Below are 22,637 nucleotides of genomic sequence, written 5' to 3' on the forward strand. Positions count from 1 at the left end.
GCGATGTGTCTAATTATGAACGAACTCCTGATAAAAGACAACGTCCGCCATTCTCGAATTCTTATACTGCTCTCTCGACAAAATGCTTTTTTTTGCAGACAAACAGCTTTGCTGTATCGGCCCTGACAGCATTGCGGGGAAAAACAGATACGACCGTTCATGAACAGCTAAATACTGTGTGCCGTGGGTCAATGGACGCGTCTCACCCAGTCATCAACATAGTGTCTCACAGCTTAGCACTGGCAGGTCTACCTTGCCTTCGGAAAGCACGTGCAGTCATGAATAATTTAAAAGCCGGCTCTTCTTATAGGATAAGAAAACTCAGCTATGAATAATAATAAGAAAGCGACGCATCATCTTTGCACTTGCAGTTTTGCTCTACGTCGCCGATTTTGATCCCACCCCAAAAATCATTTTAAACCCGGAAGATGAAATTAGCTGACAAAACCTCAAAATTATCCAGTTTTCCCCACAATTAACGCTAACAGGTGCTAACATTGTCCTAACTGGTGCTCAACATACACAAATCTGTTAAAATCTCAAAAATATACTCAAACGTTTCGTGAACCTTTAAATCTTCACTGATTGGGAAGCGTATCTCTGAGAAAGGCCACTCTCCTTTTGCTGCCATGTCTGATATTTTCCTGTACAGCTGTTGTGCCAAACAGGAAGGGAAATAAGTGGCTGGTGGAAATGAGGCTCCGTTTATCTGCCTGTGGCAGTGACATGATAATAAAATAAGCGCTATCCACTCTGTAATCGTCCTTGTGATTCAGGGCCCTGTCATGTTCAATCAAATAAGAGAGGGACTTTATAAATGCAGAAAGTGGAATTATTCTTTCACAACAATGCACTGATAGCTGATGTCAAACAAAGTTAATAAGCCAGTGCTCTATTTTTCTCCTGCCTCTATCATTCTTCTTACTCTAAATTAAAGATTCGTGTGCACCTCAGCCTCTCTTTCTACACCATATTTTCAGTGTGCGTGTCATATGGTGCCAGTATGCATGCAAAAATGTTTCATGTCCTTCACATCTGAAAAACAAGGTTTCATTTTTTTATCCTTACTTTTTAGTTTGAAGTCAGCAAAACTTTCTGGCAGTATATTTAGCCTTCGCTGCCAGCGTTCTGGTGTTCTGGCAACACATTTAAGGCTCATTTGCTTTTACGCCGGCGTCTGCAAGATGTGCATCCAACTGGATAATTTCTGTTTGCTGTGGTTGAACAGGAGCCTGTTAGACGAGATGCACACACAACGCCTTGCTATATATTGCTAAATATATCTATTTTTTCAAGTTTGGTGTTTTTGTTTTCTTTGCACAGGATTACAATGATGAAATCAGGCAGGAACAGCTCCGTGAGCTCTCCTACTTGAATGGCTCAGATGACCCAAGCCGAGGAAGAAGTTCGCGGGGACGTGGATTGCGGCTGACCTCCACAGCTTCCCCCAGGTACAGTAACTTCACCTAAACACCCCTATGTTAAATAATAGAAACCAACCACAAAGAAACAGCTCACTAAAATGTGCCAAAATTTAGTAACTTATGTAATTACAAACCTATTTGACGAGAAAAATGAAAAAAGGGAGATTATTTCTTAAAGCTGATAAGGAACAGACATTTTAATTGCCTTTTTACCAACTAATAATGTATTTCAGAGTGAAATTCACGTCACCTTGATGAAGAATATAGGACAATATTTGCTATAGTTGCTATAGTAGTTTAATATTGATGCATATTGTGATTGAAAGGTTTCCCTCTCCACACCATTGAACACATCTTCATAAAAATCTAAATGAATATTATTTATGTGACACATTATGAGAGCAAGTAAAAGTAAAATAAGTATAATGTACACAATTTTTAATTACAAACACTGCAATATTTAAGTAAATTAGATGTATTAAAGGCGTCACAGTGGTTCAGTGGTTAGCACTGTCTCCTTACAGCAAGAAGGTTGCTGGTTTGAGTCCCGGATGGGCCATTTTGCATTTCTATGTGGAGTTTGCATGTTCTCTCCATGTTGGTGTGGGTTGCCTCTGGGTGCTCCAGTTTCCCCCACAGTTCAAAGACATGCGCTATAGGTGAATTGAGTAAACTAAATTGTCCATAGTGTATGTGTGTGATTTAGTGTGTAAGGATGTTTCCCAGTGCTGGGTTGCAGCTGGAAGGGCATCCGCTGTGTAAAACATATGCTGGATAAATTGCCAGTTCTTTCCACTGTAATGATCTCTGATGAATATAGAGACTAAGATGAAGAAAAATGAAAGAATGAAAATATGTATTGAAATGAGATATTTGGACAGGAAAAAAATCAATAAAAGATCATTCATGAGACCCTGGACCACAAAATCAGTCTCGCAACCAATGTTGCTCATGGAAATTTGTGGGAATAGTTAAAAACACATTGAGTCCAAATTATAATTTTGTATTTTATGCCAAAAGTCATTAGTGTATTAGGTAAAGATTGTGTTCCATGCAGATATTTTTATGAATGTCCTTATGTAAATGTTAAAACTTATTGTTTATTTGTAATATGGATGGCTAGAACCCTAATTTAGACAACTTTAAAGGAGATTTTCTCTGCATTTTTAACCCTCAGGTTCCAGATTTTTAAATAGTTGTATCTTAGTTAAATATTTTCCTATTTGGAAACCCAAATTGTCATTTTTTCTTTGAGTTTAACACTTATGACTGGTTTTGTTATCTAAGGTCACACAAACACACAAACATATTTGGCAAAGCATAAGTCATCCACATTTACTCTATCCGTTTTAACTCTGACTGAGGCCCAGTTTTCACTCCCAAACATCTGCGCTCTGTTGGATCATGAACCTGCCCCGAGGCTCAGCATTATTAATCAGGTTAGCAGGTGAAGCTTTAATTGTTCTCTTCAAAAGCATAACTTCTATATACCATCATCCATTATTTACACCATCTTTAATGTTTATTTCATAAATTCCACACTGCACTTGTTCGGGCTTGTCTGAGCCTCTGCCGATCCCTCTAGGATTCTCCCACAACAATGACAGCTTGCACTACCTCAGGTAGTAATAATAGATTCAAAATATGATCTTTCTGTTTACCGTTCCTGGCAGATAAAGCTATAAAATGCCTCTTCCCCTTGATGTGTTCCACGTGGAGCCCTGAGAAGTCATTACCACAAATCAGCATGGCAAAAACAACACTGATGAGGCCATTAGTCCCTGTAGGATCTCTGGAGTTGGATGGACTGAATGCAGATCTGGACGGACTGAAGCATCTGCCATTCACCAATGCCGCCAACTCCATCTGCCATGTTGCAACAGTAATCAGGTTGAAAACGACTCCAGAAACAGACAGCTTCACCCTTTACTTCACAGAATCATCCTCCCAAAAAACAATACAAGCACAAGAGAGCAAAACTGTGGATCAAAATAAAGCTGTCTCTCGCTGTACTGAATGAAATAACGTATTGTGCAGGCTGTGTTTTCATGGCAAGCTTCACTATAGTGGTTTTACAGTGTGTAACCAGAGATGGGGAAAGAACTGAGGCAGTGAATATTGCCATATCTCTGAAAACTCTGCTGTCTAACCTTATTGAGTCACTGGCATTATGGTTCACAGGGCTTTAATAGGCTGTCGTGATGAAAACACAGGCTAACAGCAGCCCAGTATTATAGCACTGCAGCAAATGACTTCACACAAAATGCTAATTTTTCATGGGTAAACACTGGAGCTGTGCAGCACTAATTTTGCATAACTCAGCCACCGCTTCCAGCCTTTAGTATGTGACTGGGAATGGTTGAATCTGCAGTAGAGTTATTTTACAATAATATCAAACAATTATTTGTATATTTGGTGATGTGAACTGGATGTGGATTTTATGTTACATTATTTGTTTTATTATTTATTATTTTTTGCATGAAAACTGGCATTAAGTTATTTACATTTTTAACAAGTTGTCTTATTATTAACTTTGATTTTGCTTTATTACATATGCTCTATTATGCTAATAATCATATGTCTGTTTACCTGTGCCTTCAGAGGTCGAGGAAGTGCAGCACCACCCGCTCCACCTGTACGAGGAGCAGCAGCCCCCAGAGGAACTGTGAGCTCCCGCACCTCCGTCCCCACACCAGCCAGAGGGGTGTCTGCACCCCGAACCAGAGGAACAGCTGGAACACCTGGATACAGAGCCCCGTCACTGCAAGCCACGCACAAGACATATGAAGATTATGTAAGTCAACATGCACACTTTTGTACTCAGATTTTTTTAAACAAATGGCTAAACTCATAATTTCTTTTTCTTTCATCACAATAGATATCTTGTTATTTATTTTTTTAATTAATAATTGTGTACAGGCTACAGTTCTTACATGCAGTTTCAGTCATGAAGTTGGATGTTTTCTGGAACATTCAGTAGAGTAATAGAATGTTTGTAATGGATAAAGACTGTTTTCATTTTAAAACATGTTAATATGAAAATGCACTAGTGTAAACATAGCCTACAAACCAAATCCATTCAGACAGATTGTTAGTCCACATGTTGACATACAGTAAAGAACAGCCTTGAGCGCAAAAAGCATCTACTTACTCCGTTGGAGGTTACCTGCGAATATTATTAGTACTGAACAATAATGGAATTTTTCCATTTATAAGCCAATAACTCAAGATCGCAGGCTTTTTGCAGACCCAGGTGTGCGCAAGGTTATTTTTGAGAATTCTCAGCCAAGTGAACGTCAAACTCCAACCTAATGAAAAAAGCAATATCTCGTGGATTGGATTCCCTCTGAGCTTTTGCCTAATGCAGAAGGCCTATATGTGCAGAGCGGTGGCAGATTGGTCTGTCTGCATGGGGAAATGTTAGAGTACAGACTCATTACCTGCAAGAATTGAGTTCTGCTGGAGAGCCTCTGTGTTACGGCAGACATGGAAAACGCGCTCATATTTCTGTGAGTAATTGGGTCTGAGGTAGGCAGGTGGAGGAATGTGAACTAAGAAATGAGCAGTTCAGTGGGAACATATTGTATCCTACCCTTCAAAATCAAACCCTGCCACTCCTTAACCTCAAGGATTTTCCCCATGACTTTGAGAACTGCATTACAAGTATGTACTATTTAGATAGATATGGCTTTTTGGCAATATATAAGTGTGCTTATTGACTGCTTTTATCAATTTAAATGCTTATTGTGTGCCTATTTGAGTCAGAAAACTACTTCCAAATTTCATCAAGAACAATTCTTTCTGAATTATGCTAGTCTGATTGATGTAGCAGAAGAGTAATATTACAGTAATATCAAACAATCATGGAAAGGTTCAATGTGTTTAACATAAGAAATACACTGTTGTAACAAGGGAGTCAAGGTACAACGGAGATGAGGGTCCAAATGCAGTCTATTTACAATGTAGTCAGACAGGAAATGGTCAAAAAAGGAGCAAACGGTATCATAAGGGTAATTCAAAAGTGTAGTCGTGGTAGCAGGCAAAGAGGTCAGTGCAGGCGGCAAACAGCATAAACAATAAACAAGGCATCACAAGGCTAGACAGGAATAACGCTTGGTAATGTTACAATATACATGGGGCTTCAGCGTCAACACTTGACGGTATGTCTGGACGTCATAGTCAGAGAAGTGTTAGCCAATGAAACAAGTCTGCAAACGGCAACTGTCTGAGCTGGGGAATTTGCATAAAGCGATCTGATTGGCTGACACATCCGTTGCCACTCAAAGTTGAAAAACTCCCAACTTCTGCTGCGAGCAGCACAGCTGAAGCACCGCTGACGGACCCACAATTCAGTTCCGCAATGCTTGACATCACCAATTCAAAGTGAATGGGAAGCATTATTGCTGATGCCTCATGTGAATAGGGCGTTACAGGTGAACAAGACTTAGCAATGTATATGAGAATGTGGGGAGTATTATAGTCCAACTAATCTGTCTTCATGAGCTCCAGCTGTGAGCAAATAATCAGTGGTGATCCAAAACTGGTGTGTGTGTGAGGTGCCCGATGAGAAATGTAGTGCAGTTCAGTGGCAGAAATGTAGTTCGGGTGATTTTCCAGCAATCTGCAAGAGCTAGATCGCTGGGGTTCGTGACAACTGTAAACGACTAAATAATGTGAAATAAAAATAGTTTAGGCTTTTGTTTTTATTAGCAGAATTATTATTTATTCATTTATTCATTCATTTATTTTCTTTTCACCTTAGTCCCTTTATTAATCTGGGGTTGCCCCAGCGGAATGAACCGCCAACTTATCCAGCACGTTTTTACGCAGCAGATGCACTTCCAGCCACAACCAATTTCTGGGAAACAACCATACACACTAATTCACACTTATACACTATGGACAAATTAGCCTACCCAATTTACCTGTACCACAAGTATTTGGACTGTGGGGGAAACCGGAGCACCCGAAGGAAACCCACACCAACACAGGGAGAACATGCAAACTCCACACAGAAACGCCAACTGACCCAGCCGAGGCTCGAACCAGCGACCTTCTTGCTGTGAGGCGACAGCACTACGTACTGCATCCCTGCATCGCCTTGCAGATTTATTATACTTAAACAAATGGCAAAAGTTACTCAATACTCAAAACCCTCCTAGCTGAGATGTTTTAAAAAATAAACAATTAATTATTTAGTAAGTAAGTAAAGTAAGTAAAATTTATTTATAAAGCACATTTAACTTCAGTTTGGCACTGACCAAGGTGGTGAACAAAACCATAGCACACACTCCAAAACAGTAAAATAACAATAAAAGCAACAATAAGAATAATAGCACTACAGCAACAAAGCATAACAATTTGCATGAATTAAACCACTAACTTATTGTCATTTGCTAGAAACTTATATTAAATATTTAATTGTTTAAATATTAAGTTAAATCATTAATAATTCATACAGAAATAATATCATAAAATATTTCATTTAATAATAATAATCATAATAATAAATCATAATAATAATAATAGTCTGTTACTTATGTTTTAGATGAAACGGACATTGAGTCGCAGGCTCAATGTTTAAGATAAGGTGAAGGAATAAAAATGTGTTTACAATACTGTACATTATACGCTTAATAGAAAACATCTGGTAGTTTGCAGATATACAGGCTGCTTTTATATAGACTTAAACTGTCACCCAGGTTTAAGATGTATAACATGAAAGACAGAAGAATATCCACTGTTGTGCTCTTTTTGTTGGTGGGGATTGAACTGAGTTAATCATAGCTGTTATGTATATGAGCGGAGCCTTGCCAGACTGCATCCTCCTCCTCCTCTCACTCTCAGCACAACAGCTTTACTCAAAGATCACAAGTGCCTTTTCAGAAGCTCTTCGCTCTTCCACAAACCAGCCCGACACTCCACTATGAGCTGACACCCCTTTCCTTCCCACTAAATAAACACACCTCTGAATAGAAAACTACAGATATCCGTGCTCTCACTCTCAAGTATTATATTCAAAGCTGCTTATGGTTTGTAATTATTCTTATCTGTTTGTTGTTATTTTGAGGTTGCTGTACTTTCTACTATCCCGGCTTAATCTGTAAGACATTTGTAGGTTAAGTTGAAAAGTGTAAACACTGAGGCGCAGTGCTGTTATCAAAACATGATTTTGTTTGTTTGATTTTTCCAGCCAGCCTGGCATAGCAACAGGGCCTCAACCAATCAGCTTGTTAAGTTGTAAGTGATGCATAGAGTACTGTTTCCGGGTCTAAACCTCTTCTTACTTAAATTAAGAAACATTTTCGTGGACATTTGTCTTAAAGCACCTAAGATTTTGTACAAGGTGAAACTAAACAGCCTTAGTTGAATCAACATATAACTTAAAGTTCTATGTATTTCTATGTAAATTCAAATATGACTGACACTTATGACTGACAACTAGTGACACTTTACAACATGGGTCACCAAACTTGGTTTTAAAGAGCTGGGGCCTCATGTATCAACACTGCGTACGCACAAAAACTTTGCGTACGCCAGGTTTCACGCTCAGAATCGCTCACGTTTAGATTTACTAACAATGAACTGAACGTGAGAATGTGCGCAGCTCCACGCCAGCTTTATGGCTGGCGTACGCACATTTTTTGTGCGTGTCTGTTTTATTTCCATTGGCAACTCCTAGAGGCAATTGTGTTAAATTCCTCTCTACAAAGTATCTGAGCCTTGCAATGGCAGCTGTTTGAGACGGGTTCATCTAGCAGGTATATAAGGTTTCCATACCATACAGTTGACCAGCTAAACATTAAAAAGCGCAATTTGCAGCGGTTGCCTGTTTTCCCAATGTAATCTGAGCTATCTACTGCACGAACATTGCTATAAAGACACTATCTGAAGATGAATTTGCATACGTGAATCAGAAACATTTCCATTCAATAAATGTGCAAATAAAATATGATGCACAAACTTATTAATGATTCCTACTTGTCTTTCTCGTGATAAATAGTTGGCAAAATCTGATATGTAACGGGGGAAAAAAGAAGAAAGAGTTCATAAGACGCTGGATTCGAACCGAGTTCATGCTCAATCGTGTCAAAACATGTTGACATGCGTCTTACGAGCTGCGCCTCTGAGACTGTTAAGGGTATTGCAACATTTTACACCTATAAATCACACTATTTCTTTTCTAATTCACTCAGTGCGATGTTCAGACCCAACTGTGTTAACCACATCAGCTAAACTCTCCCACTCAATTTTTTTCTTTTGTTGTTAATTCCGGAGAACAAACTTGCAAATAACACCGCTTTTCTCCGGTATACCTCCGAAAGCAGCACATACAATTCACATTCTGTTCAAAGTTTCTCTTTTTGCTTGCTTTTGCCTTTGCTTTTTCGTTGGGTTTTGCCAAAGTATAGTCATTTGCATATTTATACGGGGGAGGAGGCAGGGAGGGGTTTTGTGCTCGTGCATGTTGCGCTCAGTTTCACGTTCATTCAGATGTACAAAAGAATATGCGTGAGATTCGGCGTACGCAGTGTTTCATACATCTGAATTTTTTTCTGTGTACGCACATTTACAGCTTTGTGCGTACGCAATGTTTTAGTATGATTTCCACGCAAGTCTTCGTACATGAGGCCCCTGGTGTACTAGTTTAACTCCAACTTGCCAGAAGGTTTTAGTAAACACAGGCTGTCTTCCAGTCCAATTTCAAACACACACTATAGCAAACATCCTTTCACTTGTTCCCTCAGGGGGAATCCCTGCTGCCATTTTGAAGTGTGTTCCACTTCAACAAGCAAACTGTATTGTGAAGTGGGACGCTGACAAGGGAGTGCTTATCTAAACGCAGATTTATTGAGAATCATCAGGCAAGCAACGGTCACAATCAGGAGCAAACAGATGTATGCAGGCAAATCCAGAGTCGGAGTCAAAAACACAGGCAATAGGTCAGTGCAGGCAGGCAGCAGACAACATAAACCAACAAACAAGGCAAGGGTAAAAAAAAGGGTCAAATGTGTGTTGCATGACAGGATTTGTAGTCTATATACCAGCAGATTTGTTAGCAATCTGCACAGGCTGGATCACTGGTGTCCATGACCTGAAAGAGTGAAGTTTACATGGACATACCCTCGATTACTCGATTTTAAACGAGGGAGCAAACCAGTTTCATATGTTCACTCCAGCACCAATATGTCCCAGAATGCAATGCGATGATGACGTCAAAACAGTGTAGTTTTCCAGTTCTCAAAGATTTAGGACATTCCATTTAACCCCATTGTGTGACACAACCAGTGACGTATATACAAGTGAACTAGATGAAGTAAAAGAATGCAGCTATAGTAAAAGCTTGATTTGCTTGTTTAGGCGTATTTGATTAGGGTTGGAGCTAAACTCTGCAGGACCCCGGCCCTCCAGGAACAAGTGTGGTGAGCCTAGCTTTACAATAATGTTCCATTAGTTAGTGTTGGTTAATGAATTTATTAACACGAACAAACAATGGACAGTAAATTTAGTTCATTAACTTTGTTTAATGAAAATAAAATTTTAGTTATTGTTAACTCACAGTGTATTATCTAATGGTAACTATGACAGCTTTGGATTTTAATGATGCATTAGTAAATGCTGAACTACTGTATGATTAAAAATGCTGTAACACTTGAGTTTAGGTCACAATTCCTGCTATGAACTACTGGCTTATTACTGCCTAATATTAACTTTTCATTAGTAGTTTAAAGTATGATCTTATTCTGCATTCTCAAAACCTAAACCAAACGTTTACCTTACTTACTATTAATAACCAGCTAATTAGTGGTTTAGCAAAGCTAAAAGTGCTAGTTAATGATTTGTTAATACTGTCAATTGTGTCCTAAACTAAAGTGTTAACAAAAATGCTGTATTGTCCATTTTTATTTTATGTTACTAATAGTTTCTAGTGAACTATTTGGGTTAAAGAGTATAGTATTGCAGTGCACTGTGTAGTACCATTGTTGAGCATCCCTGGGTAGTCTGATAGAATGTTTGGACCCTGAAACGGTGAAGGGTTAGAAAGGGTGGTGCTATCTGTTGATCTTGACCAATGGCAGATGAGGAAAGCTGTTTGAGGGCAATAATTATTTGTTCAATTATGTTTTATAACACTATTGGTGGATTCATATAAATATATAGGAGTATTCATATATAAAGTTTAGGTGAGAATTATTAGCCCCCCATTTATTTTTTTCCCTCCTATTTCTGTTTAATGGAAAGAAGTTTTTTTCAACACATTTCTAAACAATAATTTTAATAACTCATCTCCAATAACTGATTTATTTAATCTTTGCCATGATGAAAGTAAATAATATTTACTAGATATTTTTAAGACACTTCTATACAGCTTTAAGTGACATTAAAAGTTAACTAGGTCATACCTGCCAACACTCCCATTTTCCCAGGAGTCTGCCGTATTTAAGACCCATCTCCCACATTGTTTTGTCTCCCGGACAACTCCCCAAATGTTAAACATAATTTGGGAAATATTTAAAAGAGAGAAAAAAATGTTTGACTTCAACTGTATATAAAGGAATAGTTTACTTAAAAATAAATATCCACATGGCTTACAGATGATTTTATATATGACCTGTATGGGATGTTTGATTACATGTTATGGTATTTCAGATGCAACAGCCTTTTACTTTCCCCCTCTGCTTAATATACTGTTTTAATGTAGTTACTCTTTAAAATCCAAATTAAAAGCATTCAGAATGCATTCTAAGGTCACAACTAGTTCAGTGTGGATAAATAAAAGAAAAAGGTCAATCACTGTGAAAGAAACCCTTGAGTGTCGCGGATAGTATCTCAACAGACCTCTTTACACACACAATCGCACACCACTTCACATGGCACGAGCTGATTCAATGTGTTGTGAAAAGCCTTCACTTGCACTATTTCAAAGGCAGCTTCTCACCACGGCTGTAATTGTTTTTTAACAATGGGCTCGCTTACACAGCTGACTTGACATTTCTGAGGTGAACTAATTATTGAAATGGAATTCTTCATGCAGAACTCCCTCGTTTAATAAAACAGATGTACGACACACACCTCGAGAAGAAGTTTAATAATTTCCTGCTGAAGAGAAGCATGTGGATTGCCCAGAGGCGCCGCATATTATTTCAGGGCTGAGAGCTGCATACAAGCAGGCAGTAAAAAAAAAAGAAAGATAAAAAAATAGGGAAATTTAGCACTCAATGCTTTTGCTGTGAAAATATCAAGAGGGGATGAGCAATAGATGGCTTACAGGAGTGTTTAAATTGTTGTGTATCTAGAGCATGCAAATATCATGCATTCGGTGAGCTATATTTACTGGTCATTGATTACCGTCTGAGGAAACACTGGCTACGGCTATCACAGCTCCTTGTCGTGCATGAAATAACCTCTATTAAAATTTATTGCAACATGATTCGCAAATGCACTCAGATTGCTCTGTTACACAAGCTGTGGCCTCTGAAGGTTAGAAGTAATAGCTACTTGTCTGTCATCAGCTTACTGAATTAGTTATTTTATTTGGACGATTGTAAAAGTTTATGTAACAAGTAATAAGAGCTCCTATATTTCTACAGTGAGATCTTTAGCAATAAACCAACCTAGTTTATCACCGAGCTATCAACATGCATCTTGACTGTGCTCTCAGGCAAAGCCTGTGCTTTCAGGATTCTCTGAATTGTTATTTTAGCTCTATAAATATGCATTTGGTTTTTCTTGAGTTGGTGGAAGGTGTCTTAATAATTTTCACTCAGCTGTTGTGTCATGTATGAATATACATGTTTTTTTTTATTTGCATTTCCAGTTGGTAAGTGGTAATTCTGTCAGGAACAAAAAAATTATAACCTGTCTCCTGGACATAGACATTAATTTGCTTAATTAAATTGTGATGTTGTTTGCCTAAAGCAAAGACTGTGTAAATCTGTTTCCTGAAATATTGTGCTTTGAAAATGTGATGAGTTACCTATGGAACAACAAATGGTAATTGACATATTTGCATGGAGATGTACCATAAAATAATCAGTTTGACCAGGGGTGGGCATACTCGGTCCTGGAGGGCCAGTGTCCTGCATAGTTTAGCTCCAACACTAATCAAACACACCTGAACATGCTATTCAGTGTCTTTAAGATCACTAAAATTCTATACGCTGGTGTGTTTGATTAGAGTTGGAGCTAAACTCTGCAGGACACTGGCCCTCCAGGACCGAGTTTGCCCACCCCTGAGTTAGACCCTGAGTAAATCACAATAGTTTTAGGGTTATGTTTAACATTGCACATGTTCATCTAAATTGCTGATTTATGAAAAAAATGAACACAAACATGAAAATATATTTATAGGTCTTTGATTTGTTTATTCAATCACAATTAAACAAACAATGCAAAATTCAGGTGCAAAAACAGTCCTATATGTTTTGAGCTTTATGACTATATATGAAATTTGTCACTTTTATCAAAAATGACCCATTGTGTTCACTAAAGAGTGTCGCTACCACAAGTAAGACAATGTCTTTTGCCTATGATAGAGCATTGCATTATAGTAGCACTGCTTTATGTCACCCAATTATGGGTCCAATCCAACACAATGATAGAATGTGCATTTTTTTGTAAGCAGCTAATTAAAATTCAAAACCTTTTATTTTGTAAAAATGTACATTTTAAAAATTGGAAACAAGAGGAATTGTGAAATTTAAACATTTAAACAACCTGCATATTGTTCAGTGATGCCAGTCATGTGTAACTTTGTGACAAGACGAGCAAAATGGCAGAGTCATTAATTGTTTAACTTAACTAGTTGTTGAAATAAGCTGCTTAAACAAATTATCAGGTTGTACCAGTAGCAGTTGAAAACACATTTATCCTCACTGCTTTTAGACTGTAAACTCTCCCATGGTAAAATGGATTCAACTGCCATTCAATACTACATATTGGCCTAAATCTTCAACATTGCATGATTACCAAATTTCAAGTTTGTATGCAGATTTTCCGCAGATTTTTAGCCCATCATTATTTTTGTTTATTTACTTAAGTAAATGTGTGTAAATCTATATTCATTCAGTTTTTAAATTAATTACAGTAAAATTATTGACTAACGTGAAAATGTTCATCTGATTTATGTACAATGCAGTTTGTAAAGTAATACTTTCTGTATTTTAGTAGAGATATTATATACGAGACTTGCTTTAACAAATTACGTGAATCTAATTGGATTAACATTTTAAACATTAAATAAAAGTTACAAATTATATATTTTTTTTCACATATTAAGGTTTTAGTTATGATAATCCCAAAATAATTCTGCAGCTATTCGCAGATTTTTACCTAAATTCTCCACAGAAATAGCAAAAAAAAACGTCCGCAGATTCCGTCTGGCCCTAACCTATTTGCCACTAAACACTATGATTTTCTTTAATATGGAAATGATATGCAGTGAAATTCAGTTTTGATTATAGTGTCCTTTTATGTTTGCAACTATCAGAACAGATCATTTATTAGACATGTGGCTTGCTGGATGTCAGTATATTTCAGACAACTTCGTTTGTCTGGCTGAAAGCCTATGTTTGCCCATATTCCAAACTGAACATATTAGCCCTGAAAAATTGCATTGAGAAACAAGTGGTAGACAAAGATGCTTCATTCAATAAGCAGACGGACAGACGGACTCACAGACAAAACCTGTTTTCAACAATCCATTCCCTTCTCCCTTCAGCGCAGAATCATATTCAGTTGCCGTTCCACACAGAGATCAGTCACTGTCAAGAGGTGTTGGTGGTTGTCAATTGATAATGAAGCTGAGTATTGAAGACCTTTGGCTGTCTGCTGTTTTAATTACTCTTGCAATGCTCACTGCCACTTGATTTATTTCCTGTTAGCTTGCTCAATAGGACCAGAGTTAATTGCTCTTTCAAACGAGTGTTGAAATGTAACGATCAAGCACCATTAACTAGAGCTTGCTCGAATTATGCGCAGTGGCTTGTAAGTGCATGTTAAAGTCAGAAAGGTCAGACACAAGGACCTTTTAAACATCCCTTGGTTATTATACTGCGTAAATGTTTGTGTTTTCAAGGCCTCTGCTTAATTTAATATAACATCCAACATTGTCTATCAATTTCATCTACATATTTGAATGTCTTGTTCCTTTTGTAGTGTATTTGAAGGTAAAAATATTAGTTTTCTTGATTCTTTCCCACACATTTTTAACATAATAGTTCTATCAATTCATTAATTTTGTCTTTGTCATGGTGACAGAACATAATATTTTACTAGTTATTTTGAGGCGGCAGGGTGACGCAGTTGGTAGCATGATCACCTCATAGCAAGAAGGTCTCTGGTTCGTGCCCCGGCTGGGTCAGTTGGCATTTCTGTGTGGAGTTTGCATGATCTCCGCGTGTTCGAATTGGTTTCCTCCACAGTCTAACGACATGCAGTATATTGAATAAGCTAAAATGGCCATAGTGTATGTGTGTGAATGCAAGAGTGTATGGTTGCTTTCTAGTGTTGGGTTGCGGCTGGAAGGGCATCCACTGTGTAAAACATATGCTGGATAAGTTGGCGGTTCATTCCACTGTGGCGATTCCTGATTAATAAAGGGACTAGTCCGAAAGGAAAATGAATAAAGGAATGAACAGCTATTTTTGAAATACACTAGTATTCAGCTTCAAGTGCAGTTTAAAGGCTTAACTAGATTGATTCAACAGTTAACCATACAAGTTAGGTAAATTAATAAAGTTATTGAAAAACAATTATTTGTTAGTTAGGGTAACTCAAACTGATTTGAGGAAACAGATTGCAACAAACAATTTAAGTTCAAACACTAATCCTAATAAATACTGTGTACATTTGAGTAAAAGAAGCAATTTGCGCACAGTAAAACCCAATAAATGAAAAGAGCTCAAACCAATTGAGTACTCCATTTACATGGTGGAATTCGTTAGTGAAAAAAACGAATGCTTCACCATAAGAAAACAGTTAACAAACCATCTTCAGTGTGAGGATTAAGAACGAGCCTCCTTCATTTGGCCTCTTTACTTTCTCTTTACTTTTACTCTTTATTCTTTGCTTTTGTCGATAAGGAAACAATGTTTGCGCTCCACTAAAGACATCCATCAGCCTACATATTCAATTTAGTTTGTTGAACACAAATATTTTTTTTTAAATAATAATTTCCAAAGTCAACTCAAACCGTTTAAGGAAACTGATTGCAACAAACCAGTTGAGTTAACAAAACTATCTAAATGAGTACTGCAAACTTTTTAAGTTGAAGTATTGAGGTATTTAATTAACTCATTACCTTCAACACTGAGTTCAAAACTCTTTTCAAATGAGTAGAATTAACTTTGAGTAAATGTTGATTTAACTTCATGTGATTTGATAAAGTTGACTGTTGGGTTTTACAGTGTATAATATTATATAATACATTCATATTAGTATGGGGTTTACTCTATATATTAATATATATTTACTTTTATATATGTTATATTAAATATTATTATTTAATATATAGGGGGCTTATAATATTAACTTTAAAAATAATGTAAATAGTTTTACAAGAACTAAACCAAAATGTGAAATAAATAATAGGAACTACTGTGAAAACATTATTGCTCTTTTAAACATCATTTACACTGTAAAAAAAGAACCCTAATTGCCTTTAAACATTTAAGCTGAATCAAATAAACCTGAGCTAATTTGTTCATTGATGTCATCAATGAATCCATTCAACTTATATTATATTAAATTGACCTAAGTTAGAACATGATTAACTTAGTTTAATAAGTTACAATGAACAAAATAAAAAATAATAAAAAACATATGCTGTCATGACTATTTAATCATAGAATTTTTTACAGTGTAGGAAATACTTGAAAAATAATTACATTTACAGGAAGGTCAATAATTTTGCCTTCATCTATACATCTGACTTCTAACTTCTTCGAAGAATATTCTGCTGTAACGTTGATTCAAACAAAATCAGGCAATAATGAAGTTCATTTGGAGTTTGTTTCATGAGTTTGATAAGTTTGCTCCAGTTACTAATATCTTTAAAACATTTGTTAACTTGTATTAAATAATCAACAATATAAACTATTCTGTTCGCTCATTAAATGTCAAAGCAGACTGAAAGAGCACACATTTATTTTGGAGTGTTGAAATGAAAGCTACTCGTTCAACTTCTGATGAAATGACCCTATTAAACTGATAGGTCATCTACTACCTCTGACTGTAAAAAAACATTTCCACAGAGAGGACTTGGTGTGATTGACATATTCTAAAATTTGCCATTAAATAGTAAAACATGCAGCCTCTTCTGTGCTCTGCTGCTTTAGATATGCATACCACTCTATTAAGAGGCAGTGTTAACAAACTGGTCAATTAGTGTGAGAGGACAGAACTCTGACCCTATTAGAACGAGGAAAAACGAATAGATGGAAACGTGTGTTTTAGATCTCCTGAACAACTTAATCCCTAGCATAATCCGTAACTTTAATTCAGTCTAATCCTACTTCATACTCATAAAACCAGACTGTTGTGCAGAATTTAAATGCCAAGTGAACAGACGGGGTCAAAATAGCTTGCCTTTTTTGTGACACAATATGCTTGTTAAAAAAGCGAAGCATTTTCAGTTCAGTATCTGAGCCACAAAATGGAAGCCTATAAGTTTGCATTTATGAACTAATATGAATTTACCTAAGGGATGATTACTGTAACCAATACAATATGATAGCAGTGTCATTGCTGTAATATTGGGCCCTATCAATAAGCAATCAGGTGCAAGAATATTAAAGGTTTTATTAATTAAATGCATATTTATATTTATTTAAATAAAAAATACACATTATTTGTCCACCAGTCAGTTTTTGAAGACGAATGTGTCACTATATGGGGCATAAGAACAAGACGTGTGTTTGGATATAACTCAGTTTTGACCACACTTCGTTATTATTATTTATTTATTTGTTTGCTGGAAATTAGAACTGAATTTAGAAATAGTTTTGAAACAAATCTTTGCTTAACAAACTAAATTAAATATGTAGGCTAATGAATGTCTTCAGCGAAGTGAGTACAACACCGTTTCCTTATTCACAGAAGTAAATGAGTAAACAGTAAAACTAAAGAGAAAGAGAAAGTCAAGAGGACAAATGGAGGAGTCATTCTTTATCCTCGTACAGATGATCTTTTTAACTGTTTTCTTGCAAGTGAAGCATTCAGTTTTTCCACTTACAAAGTCCACCATGTAAATAGCAAATGCGCCATGGCATGACGCAACTGAATATTGAAGGGAACGGGAGATGAGACTCTGATTGGTTTAATGCATGTTATGCTCAAAACACACCCACAACTCATTAAGAGAATAAGCACAAACTTGTAAGAGCATGCACCAGGGTGCAGAGCCTATTTTTCCATCCTTAAAATAGCAAAAGTGGATTCGGATACGCCCTCAATGCTTTTGCCTCATGCGCGTTAGCACCTAGTTCGTTAAAATAGAGCCCATTGTGTATCTGGTACAACTAAGGTTATTACTTTGAAGAGTCTATCATAGAAAATAAACACATCGCTGTGAATAATAAAAGCAAAATATCAAACACAATGAACAATTTAAACAGAAGTTAAAATCATAAAACCAGTATGTCAATGTAACCAGTTTTATCCTATACAATTAGTGTGAACAAGTAAAGTGCTTGTCAACTAAAAGACCCGACAAAATAAGTCATCAGTAATTCTAGTTTAATTACCGTAATTTGCATCGGTAACCAAACGGTTCATTTGCATTTTTATTAACTGTCCGTGCCTCAGATAATTGTTGGTTTGTGCTTCCATCATAACATCGAAAAAAGCCTTTTATTGTTTAAATAAAAAATTCATTCTAGTGCAATTTATGCATCTTAAAAAAAACTTATTTCTTAAGGTTACCTTAAAACCCTGTAACTGCCTGCTCTACAGAATGGTTGACCATTTTGTCTGTTTTAAATAATGACTGTTAAAGTCATTTAAAGAATGACTGTTTGAAATAATGGTTTACACACACAGCATTGCTAGTTTACAAAGAAATCAAACAAACATAATCCTGTTGCACTACTACACTTGACTTTGATTTTATTGTAAAAAATAAAAATAAAAAATAAAAACTGGAAAGCATATTAAATGAGATTCTGAATTTTTTATAGCATTCTTCAAAAAATAAAGATGATTTAGCATTCAAAAATTATTATTATTATTATTATTATTATTATTATCATTTGCATCTGCATCATAAGAAATGCATTAACCACATGACAGCATATGTATTTTTTAGGGGGGGGGGTGAATTTATGTTCTTTTGGAAGCTTAAAAAAGCCCCCACTACACCATTATAGAGCATAGAAAATACATAACATACACTGTAAAAAAAAAAAAAAAGTAATTTTACGGTTTATTTTCGGCAGCTGGGGTGCCGAAAAAAAACAAAAAAAACGTACAAAAACGGCTGTTAAATTACAGAATTTTACTGTGAAATAACACAGGTGGATTTACTGAAATTTACCAGAATTTTAAATGTAAGGTAATTTCTGGAATTTAATGTCCGTTATATTAGGGTAAATCTCTATAATTTAACGACTGTTATTTTACATTTTTTTCCAGCACCCCAGCAGCAGATTTTTTACAGTGTATCCTAAAACTGCTTTGACTATGTTCTGAGTAATAATAAAGGCATGCACCATGGATGGCTTGAGGGTAAGTAAACTATGGGGCAATTTAAATGTTTGGGTGAACTGTTTCTTTAAAGCCTGATAGTCATACAGTACTGTTTATGCACATTCCGAAAGTGCATTGTAATGATAATAATTCATCTCAGTATTAATCATACAAGGGTGTATAGATGACACCAATCATCTCCAGAACATCCTATTATGAAGCTTTAATCTGTTTATTGTTTCTTTTGTCTGTAAACCGAATCGACCTCAGCATTATCCACTTGTCTTCAGACATGGCAAATGAGACAATTGTCCCACCGTGATCAATATTTTCTGTTGGACATGATTCAGCTGTGCCAGTCCTCCACTCTGGGAGTATATTTATTAAAGAAATCCTATTGCGCTGTAATTAAACATTGATTTTTCAACCCTAAACAATTAGAGGGCTGCTTTGAGACAGATTCAGTCCTTTAGCATCTCCCTCTGTGATCATTCTTTTGTGTTTCTGTGATTTCAGGGATATGATGATGGTTATGACGGAGAATATGATGACCAGAGTTATGAGAGCTATGATGACAACTACAGCAACCAGTCGAAAAGGTCCACATCTATTTTTTAAGGGCCTCTATTGTGAGCTAATTAATGCTTATTTGCACTCTAACAAATCTGTTCAAATTTTTCTCCTTCAGTGTCTCGGAATATTATGAATATGGACATGGCAACAATGACGAAAACTACAACAATTACGGTAAGGAATAAAGATGACTGTTGGAATAAGCAACATTTTTATAGTTTTTTTATGATAAAAAAAATGCAGGGTTTTAGGTCAGCCGTTCAAAATGGTGCACCTCAAAGAGAAACATCCTCTTTGCATAGCGGTAGTTTGTGTAGCAGGTGGGCTAAAACTCAGTCATGGCACATTGCCCACACCAGTGAGAAACCTCTTTGCCTCATTCATTTTCCATATTGCTGTTAAATGTTTCAGAGCTAAAGGTAAGGAAAAACACCTAGCGGCATTTGCCAGTTGTTAAATCACCAAGGCCCAGGGCACAGCAGCTGCCATCTTACCTTACTAGTCTGCTCCAGGGCTGGGTTTTAAGATGCGCTTGAAATCATGGACTAGAGCCAGTAGAGAGCTGGAGGCGTTGCTGAGGCCCACCAAGAGAGTTGGAATGGCCTTTCAGCCATTATTTTTCCATTTGAATATGTGCCCTCTCTGGGTTGCATTTGATGCAGGATTCCCTGTGTTCTTGGCATGGACTGATGTTTTCAACGATGCCCGCTTCCCATTGTATATGTGCTTGCTCCTTCATTTTGCATTGTGGCAAAATGTGCAGTGGAGTGTTGCTGTTAACAGGAATGATTTGATATTTTGCCACTTTCTGGCTTAAAAATCAAGATTTTATTGTGTTACAAGAAAAGCTTTTTCTTGGTAGGCAGTTATGGAAGCCTATTTCCATCTGAGAGTGGGGGGAAAGGTAATTGCAACTCTCACAATAGTGACTTTATGTCTTGCCTTTGTGATTTTATGTTGCACAGTATGTCTTTGAGTCTCGCAGGTGCAACTTTGTGACTTTGTCTGGCTTTAAAAGACAATTAATAATCGGTATATTGATTTAAGTGCACTGTGGTGAGAGCAAATTTAGAGCTGAATTGAGCTGAACAATGACAGTGTCTTTGCAACAGGAACAGTAACTTTCAGCATTGAGCTGACTTGAGCTGAATAATGAAACCACTCACTGCTGATCTAATCTAGCTGCTTTACAGCTGAAATTTAATTAGCTTCATAATTAATGAATTCCACTACATTAACAATGTTACTTTTTACTGTTTATTAATGTGTTTTGTATAAATGATGTGTTTATTACATTGCTTTAAAACAGTCTGTAATGAATAAAGCACTATAAACACATCCTAATTTGCTCTCTATAATTGGCACTTCATTTCTCATTGAAGTACATTACCGTAGATTTCAGGTCAGTACATTTCACACTTGTGGCTTTATATTATTAAATTTGACTTTATTTGTCGCAATCAGACTATTTATTTTACTGGTGAGGTTATCTTGCAATTGAGACCACAATCTGACTATCTCTTATGACAAAGTATTTTTTCTTGCAAAGTGACTGAAATAAATAATTGTAACAACTGGGATGTTTTACAATGTTACTGCAGTAATCAACATTTGAAGTGGAACAAAAAAAGTTTGTCTTAAGAATGGCTGTTGTAGTTTTAGTACAACTTTGATGAAAGAATTTGATCCAAATGTTAATCCACTTCAAATGTTGACTACTGTATGGATATAACTTTAGCATTTTGAAAACATCTCACTGTTGCAACTTTATTTCTTTTCACAATTGTGTCTCTATTTTTTGTAATTCTGACAAAATCTAATAAGCTTGACTATATCTACAACTGTTGTATTTACTACTGCTCTTGCAGTTTGACTAAAACTCACAGCTCTCTACACTCACACCATTACTCATTTATCAGTATGTTATCATATTAGACATCTTCCACAAAATGTGACTTCCTTTACTTTCAGAGTTGTGACGTTTTGTCTAGCAATTTGTTTATAGCCTACAATAGCAACTTTGTTTCCAGCATTTGTTACTATGGCTCACACTTAAGTCTTTATTTCTTGTAATGGTGAATTTCTCATAATAATCTCATAATAATTTATTGCGATAGAAGTTTATTTCTGACCATCACAATTTTTTGTTTTATTATTATTTTATTTTTTATTTTTTTTACTTTTTTTTTTGCAGTTTAACTGTATTTTGGAGATGTGACTAAATTGAATTGAATTTATTTGACAGTTTTTAGACAAACTGTACAAAAATACAAGTATCCCATACATTTTGAAATAAAATCATAGAGAATAAAAACACAAAAAGTCCTGGGCTTATTTCCATATTTCCATTGTGGTTCTTGATGTTACAAAAACAAAGTATGGCTGCAAAATACAGTTAGCTCATAAATCAAACTATACCTCTACGTTTTATAATAATAATAATAATAATAATAATTCCTTACATTTATATAAAGTTTTTCTAGACACTCAATGTGCTTTACACAATAGGAGGAATCTCCTCATCCACTTCCAGTGTGCAGCATCCATGGAGGACGCAACGGCAGCAATATTGCGCCAAACCGCACACCATATACCAGCTGATTGGTGAAGAGCAAACAGAGTGATGAAGCAAATTATGGTATGGGGATGGTTAGGAGGCCATGATGGTCAGAGACCAGTGGGCAAATTTGGAAATTTTTCAAAGGACATTTTGGGATTTTGAACAACCACAGAGAGTCAGGACCTCGGTTTAACGTCACATATGAAAGACGGCGCTCACTGAGCAGTAAAGGGTCCCCATCAATATACTGGGGCGTTAGAACCCACACAGACCACAGATTGAGTGCCCCCTGCTGGCCTCATTAACACCACTTCCAGCAGCAACCTAGCTTTCCTATGTAGCCTCCCATCCAGGTACTGACTGGGCGCAGCCCTGCTTACTTTCAGTGGGTGACC

General features: G+C 36.4%; 1 protein-coding gene across 9 annotated transcripts in view; it reads left to right on the forward strand.

Moving 5' to 3' along the window:
- The window catches only part of khdrbs2 (KH domain containing, RNA binding, signal transduction associated 2), a 130,830-nt gene that overhangs the window by 83,407 nt on the left and 24,786 nt on the right, over positions 1 to 22,637 (forward strand). For all 9 annotated transcript variants that reach the window (XR_002459813.3, XR_012388697.1, XR_663203.5 and 6 more), the window contains 4 exon segments: positions 1,324 to 1,451; positions 4,026 to 4,218; positions 19,626 to 19,708; positions 19,798 to 19,856. Coding sequence is in view for 3 of the 9 variants with exons in the window: in XM_073919978.1 (XP_073776079.1) it covers positions 1,324 to 1,451; positions 4,026 to 4,218; positions 19,626 to 19,708; positions 19,798 to 19,856 (463 nt within the window). In the remaining 6 variants the exon portion in view is untranslated.

The sequence above is a fragment of the Danio rerio genome, chromosome 13 (assembly GCF_049306965.1).
Source record: "Danio rerio strain Tuebingen ecotype United States chromosome 13, GRCz12tu, whole genome shotgun sequence".
In the NCBI taxonomy this organism is placed as follows: Eukaryota; Metazoa; Chordata; class Actinopteri; order Cypriniformes; family Danionidae; genus Danio; species Danio rerio.